At 49.5% G+C, this 20303-nt stretch overlaps 1 protein-coding gene across 1 annotated transcript in view; it reads right to left on the bottom strand.

Moving 5' to 3' along the window:
• The window catches only part of CFAP77 (cilia and flagella associated protein 77), a 174877-nt gene that overhangs the window by 35542 nt on the left and 119032 nt on the right, over nucleotides 1–20303 (bottom strand). Inside the window, exon 7 of the mRNA XM_021718203.1 lies at nucleotides 477–582. Within this exon, the coding sequence (XP_021573878.1) occupies nucleotides 477–582 (106 nt within the window). The remainder of the gene's footprint in view (nucleotides 1–476; nucleotides 583–20303) is intronic.

The following is a 20303-nucleotide window of genomic DNA, read 5'->3' as shown; positions in this document are numbered from 1 at the left end:
TCTTTCTTTTTGAATTGGGGTCTCACTCTGTCACCCAGCTGGAGTGCAGTGGCACGAACACAGCTCACCACAGCCTCAACCTCCTGGGCTCGGGTGATCCTTTGCCTCAGCTTCTGGAAGAGCTGGGACTACAGTGGGAGCGTGCTACCACACTCAAATAATTTTTCCAATTTTTGTAGCGAAGGGGTTTCACCATGTTGCCCAGGTTGGTCTCGAACTCGCCAGCTCAAGTGATCTTCCTGCCTCGGCTTCCCAAAGGGCTGGTATTACAGACAGGAGCCACTGAGCCTGGCCTACCAAGACCCTTTTGAGCTCCAGATTTCTCTGAGACTGGTTAGAAGATGCAACCTGACTTTCCACCCCACCCGATGACAAGCACCTAAGAGCGGTGGTCTCCAAGCTTGGCCCTGGCCAGCCCGTTTCTCTCCCTCCTCCACCCCACCAGTGGCCCACCCAGGACTGAGGGCTGCATTTACCTTCTGCTTCTTCTCCAGCTTAATGGCTTTCTGGGCGGCCTTTTGTTCCTGTACCCACAGCTGCTGGTACCGGTGCTGCAGCAGATCAAAGAAGGGCGTCGAAGGCCTGGAGAAAGGTAGTCCAGATGGAGCTTAGGCCTCGGGAAGGCCAATGGGCACCCTCTCTCCCTCAGGGCACCTGCCTAAATCTGGGGGGCTACAGGGTAAATCACTCTCCCAAGCCTGGGAAAGGCTCTCTCCTAGCCCTCAAATGCCATGAAAGAAACAGGTCCCTCCCACAAGCCAACAAACAACAACCTATGTGCCTGCAAGTGCTGGGCCTGACATGGTGACAAAGACTTCCTCTTTGACCAAACTCAGGCAGGCTCCTCTGAGCTTTGTTGACGAGGCCTAACCCTTGGGCCTTATCCAGGGCCTGCTGAAGCCAGTGTTAGCAAAGAATTCCACTAAGTTGATCCCCTCACCCTCCCCCACTTTTGTTTTTTTTTTTTAGTCAGAGTCTCACTCTCTTGCTCAGACTGGGCAACATGGCGAGATCTCATCTCTACAAAAAATAAAAAATTAGCCAGGCATGATGGTACACACCTCGGGAGGCTGAGGCAGGAGGATTGACGTTGTGGTGAGCCATGTTCATGCCACAGAACTCTAGCCTGGGTGAAAGTCCACACCAACTCAAAAAAAAAAAAAAGATCCTTAAAAACTTTGAAATCAAGGTCAACACTTAAAAATGAGAACATTTTGCAGTTAAAAATAACTTTCTAGAATGTTTAGCATGTAAGATCTGACAATGTGCGTCTCTGCACTCCTATCTGGCAGTCATTGGCTGAAGCTGAGAATCAGTTTCCTATTTGTCCTAGTCTTCACCTCTCCTATTGTCTATCTTTTTTATTTATTTTTATTTATTTATTTTTTGAGTTAGCGTCTCACTCTGTCGCCCAGACTGGAGTGCAGTGGCCGCTCCCGGCTACCGCAGCCTGGACTTGCTGGGCTCCGGCGATCCTTCCGCCTCAGCCTTCCAAGTAACTGGAATTACAGACATGTGCTACCACGCCAGCTGATTTTTTGATTTATTGTAGAGATGAGGTTTCACTGCCCAGGCGGGTCTCGAACCCCTAGGTTCAGGCAATCCACTCACCTCAGCCTCCCAAAGGTGTGGGATTACAGGCTGAGCCACCGAGCCTAGCTCCTATTGTCTTTCTACCAGGTTGGCTCCACTATCTGCTGGACCTCGGCAAGTATTTGAGTTGTGGTCCCAGAGACAGAGGAAGAGCTGGGTTGGACTCTAAATACCCACTCCCTGCTCTCCCACCCTGTCTATACACTCCAGGGATCATGTTTCTCCTCTCCACGTGACTTTCTTTGGGACTGGGCTGAGCTGGGATTCTATTAGAGTAGAGATTCAATGCTTTGAACTGCTGTCTCTGCTCAGGGGTCTCTTCCCAGAGCAGCCTGAGGTCCATCTACAAACGGTGGCTCTTTGTTTTCCAGCTCCTTTACCTCTGTGGTGACTTTCATTACTTAATTATTACGCACCCCATGCTTCTGAGTAGCCTAATTTATGGCTGTGTTTTCTAATGACACCAGATGTGGAATCCCGAAACATCAACCCCAAGAGGGTCCTCACAACAGAAAAGCTCTCTTTCCAGCAACCCCCAGGGCGTACATCCTTGGGAACACACCCTCCTGCTCCTCTGACCAGGCCAGTGGCTCTCATTACTGGAAAAAGTGGCAGGAAGGGGCTTGGCGCACAAGAGTAACTGACAAACCCTATGAGTCACAACGGCCCGGCTCGGGTTGTCTGAAGATACCCAGCAGGCTGTGTCTGTTTCTGCTCTGCCTCATGAACTCGGAGAAAAAGGTGGAGGGGCCGGCTGTGTTGGCTCACACCTGTAACTCCAGCATTTGGAAGACTGAGGTGAGAGGATTGCCTGAGCCCAGGGGTCTGAGACCAGCCTGAGCAACAGGGCAGTGCCTCATTTCTACGATAAAATTTTTTTTTTTTTAGTTGGAGTCTCACTCTGTCTCCCAGACTGGAGTGCAGTGGCCGCTCCCGGCCACCGCAGCCTCAACCTGCTGGGGATCCGGTGATCCTTCCGCCTCAGCCTTCCAATTAGCAGAATTACAGGCATGCGCTACCACGCCCGGCTGATTTTTTGATTTATTGTAGAGATGAGGTCTCGCTGCCCAGGCGGGTCTCAAACCCGCGGGCTCAGGCAATCCACTCACCTCAGCCTCCCAAAGGCGCAGGATTACAGGCTGAGCCACCGAGCCCGGCTTACAATAAAATTTTTTTAAAAAATTAGGCAGGCTTAGTATGTTCACCTGTAGTCCTAGCTACTTGGGGGGCTGAGATGGAAGGATCACCTGAGCCCAGTAGGTTAAGGCTGCAGTGGCCATGAGCGCACCACTGCACTCCAGTCTGGGCAAGAGTGAGACTGACTCAAAAATAAAAGAAGGAAAGAAAAGAAAAAGGAAAAGATAGAGGGGCCTGGTCCGACACAGGAAAACCAAGGACTCAAGACAGATCACGTCGCCTCTTTTCATTGGCTGGGTCAGAGAGCACCTCCAGCTGGTTTCTGTCTCCCTCTCCAGCTCCTTCCTGACATCACACCACTCTTGCAGCCTCCCTCACCTTCCAAGCCCTGGAATTCTCTTTCTCCTGCCCAGCACACGCTGGCCTTCTTTTTTGCCTTCTGGTCTCCATCATGGAGTCACCTCCTCAGAGGGTTTGTCCGCAAACAGCCCATCCTAAGACAGCTCCTTGCCAGATACTCTCCCATGCAAGGCACTCTCATCTGTTTGTTTGTTGACTGGTTTACAGCAGGTCTTGGCTATCGACTGGCAACTTCATGAGGACAGGAGTGGTGTATGTCTGATGTGAACTGGCACGATAATTATTTGTTGCTGAAATAGAATGAGAGGCCGGGTGCAATGGTTCATGCCTATAATCTCGACATTTTCAGAGGCCAAGGCAGGAGAACTGCTTGAGCCAGGAGTTTGAGACCAGCCCGGGCAACATAGCAAGACCTAGTCTCTATAAAAAATAAAATAAAATAAAATAATTAGCCGAGCGTAGTGGCACACACTTATAGTCCCAGCTACTCGGGAGACTGAGGTGGGAGGATCGCCTGAGCCCAAGAGTTAGAAGCTGCAGTGAGCCATGATTGTGCCACTGCATTCCAGCCTGGGCAACAGAGTGAGAACCTAATTCAAAAAGAAAAAAAATGGGAGAGGATGAGGAGGGGTGAGAAGGAGATAGAGAAGGAAAGATTAGGCAACATTTTAGGCAATATAAGATATGTTTTTCATAATTCGGGATATTATAACTTAGGCTATATTTGAATTATAAAAAAATTAAAGGAAATAAATGAACAGAAGGATGTCTTTTCAACAAATGGTGCTGAGCATGGAACATCAAACATAAAAAAATTCCCTCAACCTGAGTCTCACAACTTAAATAAGAATCAGCTCAAATGGATCATATATTTAAATGCAAAATGTTAAAATATACAACCTCTAGAAGAAAATGTAAGAGAAAATCTTTGGGATCAAAGGCTAGAGTAAGAGTTTCTTAGACTTGACCCCAAATTTTTAATCCATAAAAGAAAAAAACGAATAAAAGGGATTTCCTAATAATTAAAAGCTTCTGCTCTGTGAGATACCTTGTTAAGAGGATAAAAAGATGGCTGGGCTCGGTGGCTCAGCCTGTAATCCCAGCACTTTGGGAGGTCAAGGCGAGTGGATTGCCTGAGCCCTCAGGTTCGAGACCCTCCTGGGCAACTTGGTAAGACCTCGTCTCTACAATAAATCAAAAACTAGCCGGGTGTGGTAGTGCGCGCCTGTAGTTCCAGCTACTTGGAAGGCTGAGGCGGAAGGATCGCTGGAGCCCAGCAGGTTGAGGCTGTGGTGGCTGGGAGCGTGTCAGTGCACTCCAGTCTGGGCGACGGAGGGAGACTCCAACTCAAAAAAAAAGAGGATAGAGAGATAAGTTAAAGACTGAGAGAAAATATCTGCAAACCATATGTCTAGCAAAGGACTTGTGTCTAAAATAAAGAATTCTCAAAACTCAACTGTAAAAAAAAAACAACCAAACAAACAAACAAAACTTAAACACTCCAATTGAAAAATGAGCAAATACAAAGAGACATTTCATCAGAGGATATATGAATGGCAAATAAAAGTGTAAAAAAAAACAGTCAATGTCTCTAGCCATTAGAGATATGCAAATTAAAACTATTCTATTGGGTTGGATGTGGCAGCTTGCACCTGTAATTCCAGCACTTTGGGAGGCGGAGGCAGGAGGGTTGCTTGAGCCTAGGCATTCAAGATCAGCCTAGGCAACATAGTGAGACCACGTCTTTACAAAAAATATTAAAAATGAACCAGATGTGCTTGCATGCACCTGTAGTCCCAGCTACTTGGGAGGCTGAAGCTGAAGGATCTCCTGAGCCCAGGAGGTTAAGGCTGTGCTGAGCTGTGATCAGACCACTGCACTCTAGCCTGGATGACAGAGTGAAGCTCCAGCTCAAAAAATTTAACAAAGAAAGTAGTCAATGTCTCTAGCCATTTAAAGAAGTACAAATTAAGACCATGCTGTCACTCTGCCTATCCCGGGCTAAAATAAGTTACAGTGACTTATTCCAAACGCTGATGAGGATATAGAGACATGAAACCTCTCATGTGTCACTGGTGAGAACGTAAAGTGGCATGGCCACACTGGAAAATAATTTGGCAGTTTCTTAAGAAAACTAAGCACATACTTATGATACAGCCGAGCAATTTCACTCTTGGGCTTCATTCCGCAGAAGCGAAAACTTACATCTACATGAAAAGTTATTCCCAAGTCTGGTGCGGTGGCCCACACCTGTAATCCCAGCACTTTGGGAGGCTGAGGTGGGAGGATTGCTTGAGTGTGGTGGCATGTGCCTGTAGTCCCAGCTACTTGGGAGGCTGAGGCAGGAGAATCACGTGAGCCCAGGAGGTTGTGGCTGTGGTGAGCTCTGACCATGCCACTGCACTCCAACCTGGACAACAGAGTGAGACTCCGACTCAGAAAAAGAAAAGTTATTCACAAATGTTCACAGCAGTTTTTTTTTTAAATAGCCCAAAACTGGAACAGCCAAAATGGTCTTTAACAAGTGATTGGTCAAAAACACTGTGGTATATCCATCCTGTGAAATACTACTCAGCAATAAAAAGGAATGCGCTTTGACACATGCAACAACTTGGATGGATTTTTAGGCCTTTATGCTAAGTGCAAAGGACCCATCTCAATACACATTGTGTGATTCCATATATATAAAACATTCCTGAGATTTTCCAGAAATTGGGGAAGAAAGGGGGTGCCACAGGGTAGCGTGAGGAAGATCTTTGTGATGGTAGAACATTTTGTGTCTTGATTGTGTTATACACATCTACACATGTGATAAGATGGCAGGAACTAAATGTACAATAAACACACACACGCATTCAAATGAGAGCATGAGAAACTGATGAAGTCTGAATAAAGTTTGCTTATTGTAACCATTCAATTTTTTGGTTTACATTTTGTCTAGTTATGTAAAATTTTCTCATTACAGGGAACTGGGTGAAAAGTCTACAGGATCTCTCTGGGCTATTTTTATGACTTCCTGTTAATCTATAATTGTTTCAAAGTAAAATATTTTACTGGCATGCTAGAAGAACAACAAATAGCTTTGTGCTTTATTAAAAAATACTGCAAAATTACTGTCATACGAAGAGGTAATCAAAGAATATGGAGTCAAAAAATGTAGGGGAAAATAAATACGGAATGTATCAATTAATTTTTTTTGGGAGTTGGACTCTCATTCTGTCGTCCAGGCTGGAGTGCAGTGTCACAACCACGGTTTACCACAGCTTTGAACTCCTGGGCTCAGGTGATCCTTCCACCTCAGCCTCCCAAGTAGCTGGGACTATAGGAGCACATCAACATGCATGACTAATTTTTAAAAAAATTTTTGTAGAGACAAGGTCTCACTATATTGCCTAGGCTGGTCTTGAACTCCTGGGCTCAAGCAGTCATCCCACCTCAGTCTCCCAAAGTGTTGGGATTACAGACGTGAGCCACTGGGCCTGGTCTCAGTTAACGTTTTCTAAGTTATTTTTCTTGATTTACTTGGGTGTGTGTCAGCTTATTTAAATGTGTCATTTGTCCTGATTTCTTTTCTCATTCTAATTAAGTATTTAGTTTAGTGCCTACATTTGTATTCATGATTTTACTTTTTTTTTTTCTTAAAGAAGGTCCCTGAGTCGGGCTCGGTGGCTCAGCCTGTAATCCCACGCCTTTGGGAGGCTGAGGTGAGTGGATTGCCTGAGCCCATGGGCTCGAGACCCGCCTGGGCAGCGAGACCTCATCTCTACAATAAATCAAAAAATTAGCCGGGCGTGGTAGTGCACGTCTGTAGTTCCAACTACTTGGAAGGCTGAGGCGGAAGGATCGCCGGAGCCCAGCAGGTCGAGGCTGCGGTGGCCGGGAGCGGCCACTGCACTCCAGTGTGGGCAACAGAGTGAGACTCCAACTCAAAAAAAAAAAAAAAAAGAAGGCCCTTGAACTTGAATAAGTCTCAGACCCCACAAAACCTGGAACTGTTCTGGGTGCAGGTGAGATTTTGTTTTTAATTAGCATAAGAGACTATTAGGCACAGCTTTGTGCTAATAAATGTGAAAACCAAAACAAAAGGGGTGATTTTTCTAGGAAAAAAAAATTTTTGAGTTGGAGTCTCACTCCGTCGCCCAGGCTGGAGTGCAGTGGTATACTCACAGCCACCCCAGCTTTGATCTACTGGGCTCAAGCGTTACTTCCGCCTCAGTCTTCCAAGTAGCCAGAACTACAGGTGCGCTACCACACCCAGCTAATTTTTTGATTTATTGTAGAGATGAAGTCTCGCCAAGTTGTCCAGGCTATTCTCGAACCCGTGGCCTCAGGCAATCCCCTCGCCTGGCCTCCCAAAGTGCTGGGATTACAAGCTTGAGCCATCGCATCCAGCTGAAAAATATTAAAGCTCAAAGGACCGAAGTACATATGCAAAACTTTATTACAGCCTCAGGAACCAGGGCCAGGTACTTTCACACATACTCTCTTCGAACCAACTAGAGAACGTTTTCTAAGACAGAACTTTTTCTAAGACAGTTTGCCAAATCATTTATGATCACAAACTGAGACAAAGAGCATACATACACCATTAGTCAGTCTCATGTATAAGCACAAATGAAAGAATACTAAATAAAATAGTACTGAATCAAATAGGGCACTTTGTTTTTGTTTGGTTGATTGGTTTTTATTTTTTAAATTTTTTAAATTTTTAAAATTTTTTTTGTTGGAGTCTCACTGTCGCCCAGACTGGAGTGCAGTGGCCGCTCCCGGCTACCACAGCCTCGACCTGCTGGGCTCCGGCGATCCTTCCGCCTCAGCTTTCCAAATAGCCGGAATTACAGGCGTGCACTACCACGCCCGGCTGATTTTTAAAATTTATTATAGAGTTGAGGTCTCGCCTGCCCAGGCGGGTCTCGAACCCACGGACTCAGGCAATCCACTCACCTCAGCCTCCCAAAGGTGCGGGATTACAGGCTGAGCCACCGAGCCCGGCGGTTTTTATTTTTTTGAGTTGGAATCTCACTCTGTCACCTAGGCTGGAGGGCAGTGGCATAATCACGGCTCATCACAGCCTCCAACCTCCATGCTCAGGTGATCCTTCTGCCTCAGCCTCCTGACTAGCTGAAACTACAAGTGTATGCCACCACACCCAGCTAGTTTTTCTAATTATTTCGTAGAGACCAGATCTTGCTATGTTGCCCAGGCTGGTCTCGAACTCTTGGGCTCAAGTCATTCTCCTGCCTCAGCCTCCCAAAGTGCTGGGATTACAAACATGAGCCACTGCACCTGGCAGGGCAATGTGTTAACAGAACAAGAACTTATTGTAATGCCCTCCATCCAGCCTGGAACTTAAAAGTGGGGGTGGCGGGCGGAAACCAGACACACGGACGCAGCTCCCTTTCTGCCCTTTCCCACTGAGCATCCAGCCTGGGAAGGAAAGAAACTTAACTCCCAATGAAGGTGGAGGTTTGATGATACACTAGCCTGGACATATTAAGTAGTGCACAGAGACTGCCTTTTGTAATCAGAAGTGACCAGGAATGTCTGGATGCCTAAGATTTCACCTGAGGGCCCAGAAAAGAAGTTGACCCTCAGAGCGGGTGTGAGCAGGCCCTGCGGTCAAGGGCTCAGGTGTTCTTGGACCCTCTCTGTACCTTCCAACTGTTCACTGAACCGGTCACATTTGCAAGAGTGATGCCATGTCTTCATGATGAAAAATTATCTAGCTGCCAAAAAGAATGAAGTGGCCGGGTGTGTAGTGACCCAGAGAGGTCTTTAAGACATGCCAAGTAGGACAAAACAAGTTAGGGGCCAGCGTGGTATCTCATGCCTGTAATCCCAGCACTTTGGGAGGCTGAGGTGGGAGGATCACTTGAGCCCAGGAGTTTGAGACCAGCCTGCACGACATAGCGAGATCTTGTCTCTACAAAAAATTAGCTGGGTATGGTGGTGCGCACCTGAAGTCCTAGCTACTAGGGACGCTGAGGTGGAAGGATTGCCTGAGCCCAGGAGGTCAAGGGTGTGGTGAGCTGTGATTATGCCACTGCACTTCAGCCTGGGTAACAGACTGTGACCCTATGTATTTATTTATTTATGATTTCCAGGAATTTATTTAATTTGTTTTGTTTTTCATTTGTTTTTAATTTTTATTTCAAAGATGTAGTACACAATTCAGGGTCAGGTATACTATCTATTTATTTTTGAATTAAAGTCTCACTCCGTTGCCCAGGCTGGAGTGCAGCAGCATGCTCATGGCCACTGCAGGCTGAACCTGCTGGGCTCAGGCAATCCTTCTGCCTCAGCCTTCCTAGTAGCTGGAATTACAGGTGCGTGCCACCACATCCAGCTACTTTGTTTTGATTTATAGCAGAGATGAGGTCTCGCCAAGTTGCCCAGGCTGGTCTCAAACCCTGGGCTCAGGCAATCCTCTTGCCTCAGCCTCCCAAAGTGCCAGGATTACAGGTATGAGTCGCCATGCCCGGCCGAGACCCTGACTTTAAAAGAAAAAAAAAAAAAGTTGGAGGAAACCTCATGATAGATGTCAATGGATGGAGAAAAGACTGGAAGGAAGCCCGCCGGTGATGTCAGCAGTGAGGCTCAGGAAAAGGAGCAGCAGTGGTGGACGGGATAAGGGAGATCATCTATCTTTCACTTGACTTAGTGGTTTTATAAGATTCTTTTGCAATGAATAAAGAAAAACCAAAATTCCGAGTCTAAGGTATCATGTGAGTTGGCTGAGGCCACATAGTGGGTGGTGGTGGGAGATGAAACATCCAGGTCCCCAGACTCTTGTCAGGATGCATGCCTATCCCCACCTCCATGCACAGATCCACACTGAACATCAGATCAGAACTCTCCAGGCTGTGTGTATTCCACCGCAAGTGGCTGTGGGTGGTGATTCCACCTTCCTGGGGCCACTGGAACCACTGGAATGGCCCTTTATCAGAGACCAGTCCTGCACTATTATGTATTTCTAGCATTTTCCCTGTGCATTTGACCCTTCTAGGATGCATCTTTTTTTTTTGAGTTGGGATCTCACTCTGTTGCCCAGGCAGGAATGTAGTGGCACGATCATGGCTCACCATAGCCTCAAGCTTCTGGGCTCAGGCAATCCTCCCTCCTTCTCAGCCTCCCAAGTAGCTGGGACTACAAACACGTGTCACTACGCCCAGCTAATTTTTTTGTAGAGACAAGGTCTCGCTTGGCCAGATGCATTTCTAGAAACCATTTTTTCTGTTTTCTTCCGCCACTGTTTTTTGCTGCTACCTTACATCATGTCAGTTTTTTAAGTAAAAAAGGTAAATGTAGCTTTTATTATAAAAAGGTGTTTTTCCTGCTCCCTAAAATTAACGATTTTTGCTATAGGTAGAGAGCCCCCATGGTAACAATTACAACCGTCCTTTCTGCAGCTTTCTTTTGAGGAGCGGGAGGGGTTCACATGGAAGATCTTAATTATTTATCCTCACTAAATGACCCTGGGGAAGGTAGGAATGGGAATGCTGAGGCCCAGAGAGGTCAAATGGCTTGGTCGGGGTCACACAGCACTCTGCAGCAGCAAAGGCTGAACTCCCACCCTTCCGGCTTCAATGTCTCTGGCCAAGAGAATTTGCAGCAATTTTCACAAAGGAGAGGGCAGTTAAGGCTGGAGGGGCCCGCCCAGCCAGCCAGCTGCAGATAGAGGCCACATCCAGGGGGCTGGCTGTCTTCATGTAGGACCTGAGATCCTCAGGTATGTCCTTTGCCACCCAACCCGGGAGCACTGCCCCTCCCCTATCCCCTGCTCCACCCTTCCTCATGGGAGATAAGTTATTTTGTATTTTATTTATCATTTTATTTTATTTTATTTTTTGAGTTGGAGTCTCACTCTGTTGCCCAGACTGGAGTGCGGTGGCACATTCACGGCCACCGCAGTCTTGACCTGCTGGGCTCAGGTGATCCTTCCGCCTCCGCCTCCCAAAGTGCTAGGATTACAGGTATGAGTCCCTGTGCTTGGCTAAGGCTTCTTTAAAAAATGCAAACCTTTGTGTCCATGTTGGAAAGATGGAAATAATAGACACTGGGACACGATAAGGGGGATTAAGGAAGGGGTGCAGGTTTCAGAAATTACCTGCGGGCACAATGTTCACTATCTGGGAAATGGGCCATCTAAGACCCAATCCCCATCACTACACAATAGGTCCACGTAATGAACATGCATGTGTACCCTCTGAATCCAAAATAAAAATGGGAGCCAGGCTCGGTGGCTCAGCCTGTAATCCTGCGCCTTTGGGAGGTTGAGGTGAGTGGATTGCCTGAGCCCGCAGGTTCGAGACCCGCCTGGGCAACTTGGCGAGACCTCATCTCTACAATAAATCAAAAATGAGCCGGGCGTGGTAGCGAGCGCCTGTAATTCTGGCTACGCGGAAGGCTGAGGCGGAAGGATCGCCGGAGCCCAGCGGGTCCAGGCTGCGGTGGCCGGGAGCGGCCACTGCACTCCAGTCTGGGCAACAGAGTGAAACTCCAACTCAAAAAAAAAAAAAAAAAAAAGGGAAAAAAATCAGTTACATAAAAAGATGCATTCTGTTCCTATCTTTCTATTGCCTGTTATTTTTTTTTTTTTGAAATTTATTTATTTATTTGTTTGCTTGTTTGTTTGTTTTTGAGTCGGGGTCTAACTTTGTTGCCCAGGCTGGAGGGCAGTGGCATGATCACAGCTCACCGCCTCCTCAACCTCCTGGGCTCAAGTGAGCCTTCTGCCTCAGCCTCCTGAGTGGCTGGCACTACAGGCACATTGCCCAGGCTGGTCTCAAGCTCCTGGGCTCAAGTAATTCTCCCGCCTCAGCCTCCCTAAGTGCTGGGATTACAGGTGTGAGCCACCGAGTCTCGCCCCACATTGTGCATTTCTCATTAGTACAGGAGTTTTGACCAACTCCATTTCCAACCTGGCCTGGTTCACTCCTTCTTAGGCAACCTGGTGGTCCCCCGCTCCTGGAAGGTCACCATATTGATGCCAAACTCAGTACGGATACCCAATCGGCATAGCATGCTCCAGCCCAGAACTCCTGGCCTCAGGTGATCCTCCCCACTCAGCCTCCAAGGTGCCTGGGACTCCAGGCCTGCACTACCAAGTTGTGCATTGTGCATTTCTGCAACTTGCTTTCTTGGACTTCTCCGACAGTATTTCCTCTCTACAAAGGTGTCAAATTAGTTCTGACTCCCCCCACTAGGTCCCACGTGGAGGCTCAGGGCCTCACATTTAGGCTTTGAGGGCTTCTGAGTCACTGCTTCTGCTGTGTGTATGTGTGTGTGTGTGTGTTGCACGTGTGTGTGTAGGCACTATGTTGCCCAGGCTGGTCTCAAACTCCTGGGCTCAAGCAATCCTTCCGCCCTGGCCTCCCAAAGTGCTGGGATTACAGGCAAGAGCCACCCTGCCTGGCCTGCTTCTGCTGTTTGAAAGCCAAGCTTCGGGCTCACCCGTGACTCCTGGGCAGAGTCTGTTGCGACAGCAGGGCTGCTGCTAAAGAGCGTTGACAAATTATTTGCCGATAACCCGGCAGGAGCCTCTCAGAAAAGTTCCTCACCACCCGACACTCCCACGACCCACAAAACCGTGTCAAGACGAAGTCTAATAAAGCGGAAAATGGCGAGTAAAATGAAATGAATTCAGCTCCTACTCGGGGTGGGCCTCCCAGAAACTTCAAATTAGTTCCATCAAATCCATCCTCGCTGCCTGGCGATTGATACCCCAGACCAGGGGTTGATCTCCCATGCAGGCACGGGGGACGTGCAAGGGGAATGGAAATTATCATTTGCAAACATTAGGCTGACACTTTGTGCGTGCGGGGGCTGAGGCCTGACAGCTCTGATTTGCCGGCACGCCTCCTCTCTGCCAGGAGTGCTCTGTGGATTAGAGGGGGCCCTTTCATGGCAACCCATCTTCATCTAGGCTGCTCATTAAAACTTTGCGGAGCTGGAGAACTTGGCGGAAGAGAGGAAGCCGGAGGAACCATCTGAGGGACTTTAGGTACACATTTGTTGAAAGGTGTTTCAGAAGGGAGACTTGGGTCTGACAAACTGGATTTTAGTACGGCTCTCCGTTCACAGCGGGCTAAAATAATTGGTCATCAGTGACTACTAATTCGGTTTAGTAGCCAGAGGCAATTTTTTTCTTCCTGGAAAATCAATGACAGCACGGAGGTCTGTTCATCGTGATTCCGCTCAAGACGGGTCCTTATTTGGCTCTTGAAGCTTCTTCCAGTGGAGACAGCTATTTTGTTAAAATAAAATTAAAATCCATCTCTAATATGCCAGCGGTCTGCTGCTCCCTGGGGGTGGAGGAGACGCCGGTGCCCTCCCAGCCACTAGGGGATGGAGGAGCGGATGAGGCCTTGGACCACGGACAGTCTGGTCTGAGGGGACAGAGAAGGTGGGTGGGCTGAGCTTCTCTCAGTGATTCCAAAACAACCCCTGACCCACGAGTGACACCCAACGGTGGTGCCACTTAGGGAGAACCACCTTCTCTTCTGCCTCTTGGGGCATTCCTTAGTGCTGGGTGGTGTTTTGCTGACTCATGTGCCAGGGACTGTGTCACTGCAACCTTATAAGAAACCTACGAGGCCCAGCATGGTGGCTCACGCCTATAATCCCAGCACTTTGAGAGGCTGAGGTGGGGAGGATCGCTTGAGTTCAGGAGTTTGAGACCAGCCTGGGAAACACAGCGAGACCTTGTCTCTACAAAAACTCAAAAAATGAGGTGGTCATGGTGGCATGCACCTGTCCCAACTACTCAGGAGGCTGAGGCAGGAGGACTGCCTGAGTCTGGGAGGTCGAGGCTGTGGCGAGCCGTGATCATGCCACTACACTCCAGCAGCTGGGGTGACAGAATGAGACCCTGATTCAAGAAAAGAAACCCACTCAATAGGAACTATTATTATGTAACCCCCCTTTATTTATAAAGAAACGAGTTCAACAAGATTGAATAACTTGTTCAGGCAATATTGAGCAGCTAGTGCACTAAATTAGCAGGCTCTAGGCCATGTCTGACCTGCAGACATGCTTAGATTGACTCACAAATTCTTGTTTTTTGTTTTGAGTCAGGCTGTCACCCAGGCTGGAGTGCAGTAGCGTGATCCCGGTTCACCACAGCCTCCAGTTCCTGGACTCAGGCTGTCCTCCCACGTCAGTCTGCAGAGGAGTTAGGACTACAGGTGCACACCACCGCAATGTTTTTGTAGAGATGAGGTCTTGTTATGTTGACCAGGCTGGTCTTGAACTAAATTCAAACAATCCTCCTGCCTCAGATTCCTAAAGTCCTGAGATTACAAACATGAGCCACCATGCCTGGCTGGACTATAGCATTTTAAAATCTTAAGTAACCGATATATGCATTTTTGATTATATATCTTTTTTTTTTTTTTTTTTTGAGTTGGAGTCTTACTCCGTCGCCCAGGCTGGAGTGCAGTGGCACGCTCATGGCCACCCCAGCGTCGACCTGCTGGGCTCTGGTGATCCTTTCACCTCAAACTTCTAGGTAGCTGGAACTACGGGCGCACACTACCACGCCCAGCTATATATTTTTAAATGAGAAGAATTCTTGTAAATATCCAAATGTCTGGATTCCTTAATGAGACTGATTATCCAGTAACATCGGCACACATGGCCTTATGCAGGGCCAGCTTGCCCCTTTACTGGCCAGGTCTTTGGGTTTGTGAATTCACAACCTTGGCTCTAGGCCTCTTAAACAACAGAAATACTTGGTGTCTTTCTCTCTTCCCAAGAGCTCAGAAAAACTGTCTGCTGATGAATTCACTCCATTTTTTTCTGATATAGATGGAGGTAGTGTTAGCCCCACTGACAGATGGAGAAACGGAGGCCCACGGAGATCAAGCCATTGCTTGACCTTCCCTGCCACAGAAGTGGGAGACACCTGTGTTGAGTCTGCAGTCTTCGGGCGTCAAGGCAAGTCTTCTGTCTTCTGCCTGCCTTCCTTTCTGCTCCCTCCAGAAAGGGGGTGTGAACAGGGCCTGGAGGGGAGGGAGGAGAGAGCAAACTGCCTTCCAGGAGGAAGGGAAGAAGGAGGCCTGAATGAAGGGACTGGGGCCAACTTGTCCATCAGGCCCAGGAGGCACTTTTAGGGACTCAGGAAAGTATTTAAATTAGAAGGAAAAAACCCCCCACTCCATTATCTCTACAAATAAAAAAAATAGCTGGGCATGGTGTAGTCCCAGCCACCTGGGAGGCTGAGGCAGGAGGATCACCTGAGCCCAGGAGGTTGAGGCTGCAGTGAGCTGGGATCGTGCTACTGCACACTGGCCTGGGTGACAGAGTGAGATTCTGACAAGAAAGAAAGAAAAGAAAGAAAGAAAGAAAGAAAGAAAGAAAGAAAGAAAGAAAGAAAGAAAGAAAGAAAGAAAGAAAAAAAGAGGTTTTAATTTTTTTTGACGGAGGAAGGGGCCCATGAGGGCAAGAGTGTCCAGGCCCATGGAAGTCCTCCTGCAGTCCTGGGAGGAGGGTGCCAGCCCTCAGGTCCACCCAATCGCCCTACAGCCGGAAGATACAGGCCATGGCTGGATCAGAAGCTGAATCTTAACACCGTCTCTCCTCCCCTCATGTCAAGGGATTCTCAGTCTTGTGGGTGAATAAGAATTGTCTAGAGAGCTTATTAAAAGTAGAGATGCCTGCTGCCCTCGGCCCCCAGACATTCTGGCTCACCAGTGCATTTTCCCCCACTAGATGGTTCTGGAATGAGTGGTCCCTGACACTCTTTTTTTGAGTCAGGGGTCTCACTCTATTGCCCAGGCTGGAATACAGTGGCACGATCACAGCTCACTGCAGCCTTTACCTCCTGGCTCATGCGATCCTCCTGCCTCAACCTCCTGAGTAGCTAGGACTATAGACATGCTCCACCATGTCTGGCCAGTTTTTTTTTTAATTTCTTGTAGAGTTGGGGGTCTCGTTAGGTTGCCCAGACTGGTCTCGATCTCCTGGTCTCAAGCAATCTTCCCACCTCTGCCTCCCAAAGTGTTGTGAATACAGGAGTGAGCCATGCGCCCGGCCTCTGGCACTCTTTGAGGGTCACAGCCCTAGGCTATTCCCAAGCAGAGGACCCTCCACCCGCCTGCCACCAGCACCTCTGTCCTCCCAGCAGGGAACTGGGGTGGGCTGGCTGGACAGCTCTGGCCCCAAGGGTAGGGGGCTGTGACATCCCTTCCTCCACCCTCACCCTCACTGCCCTTTTCATAACTGTCTCCGTGGTCCGGGGCCTGCCTCTCCTAAGAACAGGATGGAGGGAGGGGTGGTAATTGAGGGGTGGCCTCTCTCCCTGGCAGGACTCTTAGAGCTAATTAGAGGGAAGCACCTCTGGGCTGTGGTTACTTTTTAATTATTTGCAGTTCCAACATAAAAGCTAATGACCGAGGGGGAGGCTTGGTTAGCGGCACACGCCTGACTTCTAAATCTGTCTAAGAGGTCATTTGCAATTTGTTAACATTTTGCACAAGGGTGAATTCAATTAGCAGTTCCCCGGCACAGGCGCCCAGCAGCAGGCGGCGGGGACAGACAGGGAAGGCGACCTGGAAACGGCTGGGAACCAAAGACCGCCAGGCCACTTGGAAATCGACCATGCTGGGGAATCCGGCGTCTGGGGAGGAGGGTGCGTCCCAGACAGGCGTCCTCGCGGAGGAGGTGGTGAGGGCCACAGTGAGCCAAGCCGCACAGGTTAGGAGTTAGGACACTGGATTCCTGCCAAGTGTGGATAACTCAGGGGAGGTGTGTCTCTGGTGGGCCTCAGTTTTTCCTTCTCCAAGGTGATCATGAATGCCCACCTTTGTCCTACCCAGGAGGAGATAGAGAGAAGCATCTCCTCTCTGTGATCTGTGGTGCGTGACACTGACAGGGTAGAAACCCGGAGAAGCTGACCTCCCCTGGGTTGGGGAGGTCCTGCCTTTGCCACCAGCTCTGTTTGTAAACGTCAATCCTGAGGAATCCCGCCCAGGGCACAAAAGGCGCAGGGGTGCTTCCAGGGCCTTGTCATGGGAGACACGAGAAACACCTTGGACGTCCAACAACACGGAAATGAATCCATTCATGCTGGACAGCTCAGACAGCGGGGCAGGGTGACATTGCAGATGTGTGTCACGAGGAAAGCAAGTCACAGTATTGAGTGGCTTACCAGGTACGGGCCCACACTAAGTGGTGTACATCATATGTGAATATCTGACAATATGGCAAAACGTGAACGCCTGGGTGGAAGGCCTGAATGTTCCAACTGCAGGCAGGTCCTTGGGGAAGTGGGGAGGGCTGAGGCTAGGAAGGAGTTTCAAGAGGTTTCAGGCTGGGTTGTGTTTTTTGGGAGTTATTTTGGGGGTCAGTGTCTCACTCCATCATCCAGGTTGGAGTGCAGTGGCACAATCACAGCTCACCGCAGCCTTAACCTCCTGGCCCAGGCGATTCCCCCACCTCAGTCCCCTGAGTGGCCGGGACTACAGGCACACACCACCACACCTGGCTGAATTTTTCTAGAGACGTGGTCTTGCTATGTTGCCCAGGCTGGTCTCAAACTCCTGGGTTCAAGCAGTTCTCTCACCTCAGCCTCCCAAAGTGCTGGGATTACAGGCATGAGCCATTGTGCCCAGCCAATCCTGGAATATTTAGGTGAGCCCCAAATCCAATGACAGGAGTCTTTGTAAGAGACAGACAGAAAGGGAAAAGACAGAGACACAGAGGAGACAGGCACGTGAAGTCTGAGGCAGAGGTTGGAGGATAGTAGCCACAGCTCATGAATGCCTGGGGCCACCAGAGGCCAGAGAAAGCAGGAAAGATCCCTCCTCCCCTAGGGCCTCCAGACAGAGCGTGGCCCTCCCCACACCACACCTTGATTTCAGACTTCTGAAATTTCAGAACAATGAGAGAATATATTTCTATATTGTATTCTCTCAATCAAATCTGTGGTGATTTGGAGTCTCCAGAAGCCCAGGAGACTAATAAGTGATAATTTCCTTCCTTTACTTCTTTCTTTTCCTCTTTCTTTCGAGTCAGAGTCTCACTCTCTTGTCCAGGCTGGAATGCAGTGGCACCATCACGGCTCAATGCAGTCTCAACCTCCGGGGCTCAGGTGATCCTCCCATCTCAGCCTCCCAAGCAGCTGGGCCTACAGCGGTGCAACACCATACCTTGCTAATTTATTTATTTGTTTTGAGTTGGAGTCTCACTCTGTCGCCCAGACTGGAGTGCAGTGGCCGCTCCCGGCCACCGCAGCCTCAACCTGATGGGCTCCAGCGATCCTTCCACCTCAGCCTTCCCAAGTTGCCGGAATTACAGGTGCGCGCTACCGCACCCGGCTAATTTTTTGATTTTATTGTAGAGATGAGGTCTCGCCTGCCCAGGCGGGTCTCGAACCCATGGGCTTGGGCAATCCACTCACCTCAGCCTCCCCAAGGCGCGGGATTACAGGCTGAGCCACCGAGCCTGGCTACTTTGCTAATTTATTTATGTATTTATTTGTTTTTGTAGAAATGAAGTCTTGCTATGTTGCCCAAGCTGGTCTTAACTCTTGGGCTCAAGCAGTCCTCCCATCTTGACCTCCCAAAGTGCTGAGATTACAGGCGCGAGTCACCATGCCTCTTATTTCCTCTGTATCATTTAGGCGGGCACTAAATGAACGCACAGCCTAGGCCAGAGGTAACACGTGTGATTCTGAGATCAAATCCCAACACGACCCCTTTGCGGCTGCCTAACTGTGGACCAGTGTCTGGGCCTTGGCTTCCCTGTGGATGAAATGAGGATGAGAGAGCTCCTCCCCTTAGGGTTCTTCTGGGATGATGTGAGATGACGTGTATGAAGCGGCCAGCCTGGTCCCTGGCCCTGTAGGTGATGAAGAGACGGAAGCTGGGATTTTTTAAAAGGGGAAGGCACAGAGAATTTTGCCCTTTTTTTTGTTTGTTCTGTTGAGTCAGTCTCAGTCCGTCGCCCAGGCTGGAGTACAGTGACACGCTCATGGCCACCCCAGCGCCGACCTGCTGGGCTCTGGTGATCCTTCCGCCTCAGCCTTCCACGTAGCTGGAATTACAGACACGTGCTACCATAATTTTTGATTTATTGTAGTGACGAGGTCTCGCCAAGTTGCCCAGGCTGATCTCAAACCCAAAGGTTCAGGCAATCCCCTCACCTTGGCCTCCCAAAGTGCTGAGATTACAGGCTTGAGCCACCATGCCCAGGCTATTTTGCCCTTAAAAAAAAATTTTTTTTAAATCTCTTAATTCTTTTTTTTTTTTTGGTAGAGACAAGCTCTTGTTATGTTGCTCAGGCTGATCTTGAACTCTTAGGCTCAAGCAATCCTCCTGCCTTGGCCTCCCAAAGTGCTGGGATTACAGGTGTGAGCCACCGTGCCCAGCTAAAAGCTGGGCTTATTATCAGTCAGAATGAATGCCGGGTTCCGGGGTTTCGTGCATGAATGGTCACCTCCATCTGGCCTCTGCAGGGACTGACCCGGGAGTCTACTGGTCCACCACAGGACAGGCTCATTCTGTGACGACTTTTGCTCGTGGAGTCCTGCACTGCCACAGGAGGTGGGCTGCTGGGTTGCACTTGAAGGCTGGTTCTTCCGGTAGTGCCAGGGGGTGCTAGCTGGCAGCTGTACCCTCTCCTCCATGCCCCGTGTCGCACCCAGCAGGGCTCTCGCGCTGCCCCTTCCACCCCCCCGGGTGAGGCCCAGCCCTGGAAGAATCAAAAGCAGAGCCAGAGCATGTGCGAGGCGACTTGGGAGGCCCCAAGGGGGAGCAGCCGGGCCGGCCTCGTTAGCGCTGACCTTGGCACCGGGATGCTCCTGATGGATGGGGTTCGGGCCTGGACAGGCCCCGGGGGAGCAGAGGCCCCATCCATTACGGCCATCAGTGCCTCCCTGGGCCCTTCCTGCTTGGAATGCCGTGAGTGTCAGGCCGAGAATAAATCTCTGTCCGGGCCGCGGGAGAGCCGAGAGAGAAACAAGGCAAGGCGTGAAAAATGTCTCTGTCCTGGCTCTGGCGACAAAGCTGTGAGGAGGAGGAAGGAGCCAGCAGGAGTTTGGGAGGTGGAGGGAATGGAGAAGGAGCAGCCAGGCTAGGACCCCAGAGAGGCTGGGCTTCCTGGGAACGGAAGGGGGGAACGACGGGGGACGGGGGAAGGGTGCCACCACCTCCCAGCTGCTCCCTCCCTGGGCCCCTCTTAACAAAAGCACCCTCAAGCCTTGAGATCCATGG

This window comes from Carlito syrichta, unplaced genomic scaffold, assembly GCF_000164805.1.
Source record: "Carlito syrichta isolate Samal-C Ts95f unplaced genomic scaffold, Tarsius_syrichta-2.0.1 Scaffold311915, whole genome shotgun sequence".
Taxonomy (NCBI): domain Eukaryota; kingdom Metazoa; phylum Chordata; class Mammalia; order Primates; family Tarsiidae; genus Carlito; species Carlito syrichta.
The sequence above is the reverse complement of the archived record's forward strand: the minus strand, read 5'-3'. Positions and strand labels throughout refer to the sequence as shown.